General features: G+C 51.7%; 1 protein-coding gene across 3 annotated transcripts in view; it reads left to right on the top strand.

Annotated features, from left to right (window-relative positions):
• Positions 1 to 5,239, top strand: part of abl1 (c-abl oncogene 1, non-receptor tyrosine kinase) — a 105,958-nt gene extending 100,719 nt beyond the window's left edge. For all 3 annotated transcript variants that reach the window (XM_061875669.1, XM_061875670.1, XM_061875671.1), the window contains 5 exons: positions 638 to 822; positions 2,124 to 2,276; positions 2,337 to 2,426; positions 2,488 to 2,634; positions 2,707 to 5,239. In XM_061875669.1, coding sequence (XP_061731653.1) covers positions 638 to 822; positions 2,124 to 2,276; positions 2,337 to 2,426; positions 2,488 to 2,634; positions 2,707 to 4,256 — 2,125 coding nt within the window. In that variant the 3' untranslated portion in view covers positions 4,257 to 5,239. The remainder of the gene's footprint in view (positions 1 to 637; positions 823 to 2,123; positions 2,277 to 2,336; positions 2,427 to 2,487; positions 2,635 to 2,706) is intronic.
• Positions 5,240 to 5,273: the final 34 nt, after the last annotated feature.

Raw genomic sequence — 5,273 nt, 5'->3', positions numbered from 1 at the left:
TTTACTTTTTACGGTCAAGGAAAGTGTTGCCTTAAAAGAGGGCTCATGTTTTAAGGCACCAAGGCAATCATTATTTTCTTTTGTGACAAGGGCTCTAAAGCATACAACTAGCTGAACTGTCCTTATATCCAGCTGCCCTGCTGACACACACACCGACACTTGCCTTGTGGTGCACTCAGTCTAAAATCACCAAACTCCTTACACAACTTAACTTTAACAGCCAGGTCGCTCCAATGAGCAGGAATAAAAAGTCAAATACTCTTTTACCTTGTTAGTTAATCTTCTTGGCGTGCAGCGGGACGGCGGGGACACCACTGTGGATACATCCTGAATGTTTCAAAGCACACATTGCTTGACCATTGGAATCATGCTGAGCTAGCAAAACTTGAACATTGTTGTCAAACGTCTAAAAAAAAATGCTTAAAAAGCACAAATATTAGCAGACAATACAGTAGCCTGCAGTGTCTGGACACTGAGACAAGGTTTGTACACCAACACATATTTTTATTTGTTCTCTGGTCCGTAAACGGACAAGTTTGTACAAGAAAGGGAAAAAGAGGTTCGTAAATCCAGCATCCAGAAAGCACCTTCTTAAAATCCTGTCCCTCACTTCCACTCACTGTCTGTCCTGCTGCAGGGACCTGGCCGCCCGCAACTGCCTGGTGGGGGAGAACCACCTGGTGAAGGTAGCCGACTTCGGCCTGAGCAGGCTGATGACGGGGGACACCTACACAGCCCACGCTGGGGCCAAGTTCCCCATCAAGTGGACGGCTCCAGAGAGTCTGGCCTACAACAAGTTCTCCATCAAGTCTGACGTCTGGGGTAAGTCTTGGGAATGAACCACACGGCCTAAAACTTGTGTCACGATACAGTGGGGCAAAAAAGTATTTAGTCAGCCACCGATTGTGCAAGTAATGTGAATTGTGAATTATATTTTATATAGCGCTTTTCTCTAGTGACTCAAAGCGCTTTACATAGTGAAACCCAATATCCAAGTTACATTTAAACCAGTGTGGGTGGCACTGGGAGCAGGTGGATAAAGTGTCTTGCCCAAGGACACAACGGCAGTGACTAGGGTGGCAGAAGCGGGAATCGAACCTGCAACCTTCAAGTTGCTGGCACGGCCACTCTACCAACCGAGCTAAACCGCCCCAAGTAAAATGATGACAGAGGTCTGTAATTTTCATCATAGGTACACTTCAACTGTGAAAGACAGAATGTGAAAAAAAAATCCAGGAATTTACGTTGTAGGAATTTTAAAGAATTTATTTGTAAATGATGGTGTAAAAATAAGTATTTGGTCAACCATTCAAAGCTCTCACTGATGGAAGGAGGTTTTGGCTCAAAATCTCATGATACATGGCCCCATTCATTCTTTCCTTAACACGGATCAATCGTCCTGTCCCCTTAGCAGAAAAACAGCCGCAAAGCATGATGTTTCCACCCCCATGCTTCACAGTAGGTATGGTGTTCTTGGGATGCAACTCAGTATTCTTCTTCCTCCAAACACGACGAGTTGAGTTTATACCAAAACGTTCTATTTTGGTTTCATCTGACCACATGACATTCTCCCAATCCTCTGCTGTATCATCCATGTATCCATTTTGGTATAAACTCAACTGGTCGTGTTTGGAGGAAGAAGAATACTGAGTTGCATCCCAAGAACACCATACCTACTGTAAAGCATGGGGGTGGAAACATCATGCTTTGGGGCTGTTTTTCTGCTAAGGGGACAGGACGATTGATCCGTGTTAAGGAAAGAATGAATGGGGCCATGTATCGTGAGATTTTGAGCCAAAACCTCCTTCCATCATTGAGAGCCTTGAATGGTTGACCAAATACTTATTTTCCACCATAATTTAAAATTCCTACAATGTGAATTCCTGGATTTTTTTTTCACATTCTGTCTCTCACAGTTGAAGTGTACCTATGATGAAAATTACAGACCTCTGTCATCATTTTAAGTGGGAGAACTTGCACAATCTGTGGCGGACTAAATACTTGTTGCTGTGAAAACAATAAATATTATTATATATTTGTTAATTCTCTTGTTGCTGTCAAATTTTGTGAGAATGTGTCGTCAACATGCATCATTACAACGGCAAAACTCTCCATCCGTGTAGCTTTCGGCGTGTTGCTGTGGGAGATCGCCACCTACGGGATGTCGCCGTACCCGGGCATCGACCTGTCCCAGGTGTACGAGCTGCTGGAGAAGGACTACCGCATGGACCGTCCCGAGGGATGCCCGGAGAAAGTCTACGAGCTGATGAGGGCCTGTGAGTCGGAGCGAGACCTAACAGCCCGCTTCTCGTTCTAAAGGCTTGTTCTCGCGGCAGGTTGGCAGTGGAACGCTTTAGAGCGACCGTCGTTTGCCGAAACCCACCAGGCCTTCGAGACCATGTTCCAGGAGTCCAGCATCTCAGACGGTTGGTGAAACTCTCCATGTCTCAGTCTAGAGTCGCTTCTTCACCTCACGTGTGTTTCCAGAGGTGGAAAAGGAGCTGGGGAAGAAAGGCAAGAAGGTGACGCTGGGCCCCATCCAGCAGGCCCCCGAGTTGCCCACCAAGACCAGGACCACCAAGTCCCTCCGCCTCCGATGCAAAAACACGGACAACCGGGATGGAGATAGTCCAGGTGAAAGGTCCTTGCACCTTCATGGTGATGTCACAGGGTTGTCACATGGATCCTCTGCCCCTTGTCCCTCAGACCCCCTGGACCAAGAGGCCGCGGTGTCGTCCCCCATGCTGCCCAGGAAAGAGCGCCCCCTCCTGGACGGCAACCTGAATGAGGACGACCGCCTGCTGCCCAAAGACAAGGACAAGACCCGAGGCAGCGGCTTCCTGAGCCTCATCAAGAAGAAGAAGAAGAACGCGCCGGCTCCGCCCAAACGCAGCTCGTCTTTCCGAGAGATGGACATCCATGCCGAGCGGCGGGGTCCGGATACCCGGGATGGCGACTGCGTTAACAACGGCGGGACTTCGAACGTCAACGACGGCACCCACGCACTGGACTCCTCCAGGTTCCTGGGTAACAACGGGGCTGGGGGCATCACCAACGGAGCGCCCACTTACCCCGGGCCCTTGTTTCCCAGGAAGAAGGGGGCGCCTGCTGTGCCCGGACCTCTGGGCAAGGCAGAGGATGAAGTCATGACGAACTCCAAACGCTTTTTCTGGTCGTCGAGTCTCCCCGCCGGCTCGGACGGCACCGAGTGGCGGTCGGTCACGCTGCCGCGGGACCCGGGACATCGCCACTTTGACTCCGGGACCTTTGGCGGGAAACCGGCTCTCCCCCGCAAGAGGACCGGCGAGAAAGGGGACACCGGCCCCCGGATGGGAACTCTGACCCCGCCGCCTCGTCTGCCCAAAAAGACGGAGGAGACGGCGGATTTGTCCAAAGACGCTGACAGTCCTGGATCCAGTCCCCAGGCGCTGACCCCCAAAGTGGTCAGGAGGCCGGGGCTGGCAGGACTGGAGAACTCCAAGACCAGCGCTCTGCACGCCGAGCTCCTCAAGCCCAGCGTCTTCCCAGCTTTGGGGGCCGCCGGGGACGAGTGCAGGGCCCGCAGGAACAAGCACACCGTGGACTCTGTCCGAGAGAGGGGGAAGTTCCAGAAACCCAAGCCGGCTCCCCCTCCGCCGCCTGCCAACGCCAAGACAGGCAGGAGCTCCCGCAGCCCCACCCAGGACCTCCCCTCCCCCTCATCAGAAAGCCGAGTCAAAGGCCTCCCGTCCGCCTCCGACCCCCAAGCAGCCAGCGACGCCCCCAAGAAGCTTCCCCTGGGCTGCAACTCCAAACCTCAACCGCTCAAGACCTCCACCTCGCTGAACAGCTCCCTGGGGGGCGAGGCGGGCCCGCCCACCGCCTTCATCCCCCTGGTGAACACCCGCCGCTCCCTCCGCAAGACGGCGCCGCGCCAGGCCTCGGAACGCACGCCCAACTCGGCGGTGACGCGCCAGATGGTGCTGGAGGGCGCCGAGCGGCTGCGCGCCGCCATCGGCCGCAACTCGGAGCAGACGGGCAGCCACAGCGCCGTGCTGGAGGCCGGCAAGAACCTGTCCAAGTACTGCGTGAGCTACGTGGACTCCATCCAGCAGATGAGGAACAAGTTCGCCTTCCGCGAGGCCATCAACAAGCTGGAGAGCAGCCTGCGCGAGCTGCAGATCTGCCCCGCCGCCTCCGGGGGCGCCAACGCGCAGCAGGACTTCAGTAAGCTCCTGTCCTCCCTTAAAGAGATCAGCGACATCGTTCAGAGGTAGCGTAGTTCTCTCCTCGCAAATGAACTGAACCGGGGGAGGGGGGAAGGGGGGGCATTAACTGTGCTTCCTGTCAGGGTCCTGTTGGCGAGCCCAGGCTGACGAGCCCAACTGACAGAAGCCGAGGACGGCGCAAGTCACGCCAAACTATGAACGAGCAACGTGCTCAACGTCACGCTTGAAAGAATGGTGCCCCATTTTTCCCTCATTTTGGTTGCGTTCACACTTGTGCTTCAATTGAGGGAAGTTTCACGCCGGTGTTTTTGTCATGTGACCCAACGACCACAAGCCTTGTTTCAATGAAGCCTGTTCGGTGCACCGTACATAGTTCTTTTTAAGAAAACATGACAAATGTGAACGCACCAGAAGTTAAAAAACGTGCCTTTTAATTCATAGTCCCAACATTTTCTTCAGTCTGTGCACCCATTAAGTATTTTCTATCTTCTGTGTGAATGTGTTGATGTTTTCCAATGTGGTCGTTGCAGTAATTGCGACCACCTGGCCATACCCAAACGAGAGCAGGTAAGTTTGTGTGCCTTAAAGACTTTTTTTTTTTCCCCACCCATACCAAAAAAAAAAAATCCCCAATATTTACCAGGGAGGGACCATAAAGACAGGAAAAAAAAATCAACTTTTTTTTCCGACTGATTTTTTTTTTTTGTACATGCCATTTGATAAAAAGCCATCAGTAGCAGCTTGAAGAGATGACAGACTGAAAGTGTTGTAAGCAAATGTCTCCTTGGGGAAACACTGGACTGAATGTTTGATGGATCTGTCACTTGCTGTTTTCAATTCTACGTGTGTGTGTGTGTGTGATTGTGAAGCCCGAGGACTCCAAAACCACAATTTGGATGTGGTATCGTCACTTTTTTTGTCCCCATTCTGCCACCATGCCACTACTCCTCATCCTCCTTGTAAATAGGATTTCTTATCCTTTCTTTAGCCTCGTGCAATTGTTGTTGCAATAAAATGACAAACAAATAGTGCTTTTACTGTATTTGTTGCTCAAAACAGCAGACA

This window comes from Nerophis ophidion, linkage group LG17 (genome assembly GCF_033978795.1).
Source record: "Nerophis ophidion isolate RoL-2023_Sa linkage group LG17, RoL_Noph_v1.0, whole genome shotgun sequence".
Lineage (NCBI taxonomy): Eukaryota > Metazoa > Chordata > Actinopteri > Syngnathiformes > Syngnathidae > Nerophis > Nerophis ophidion.
This window is presented reverse-complemented; position numbering and strand designations above follow the sequence as displayed.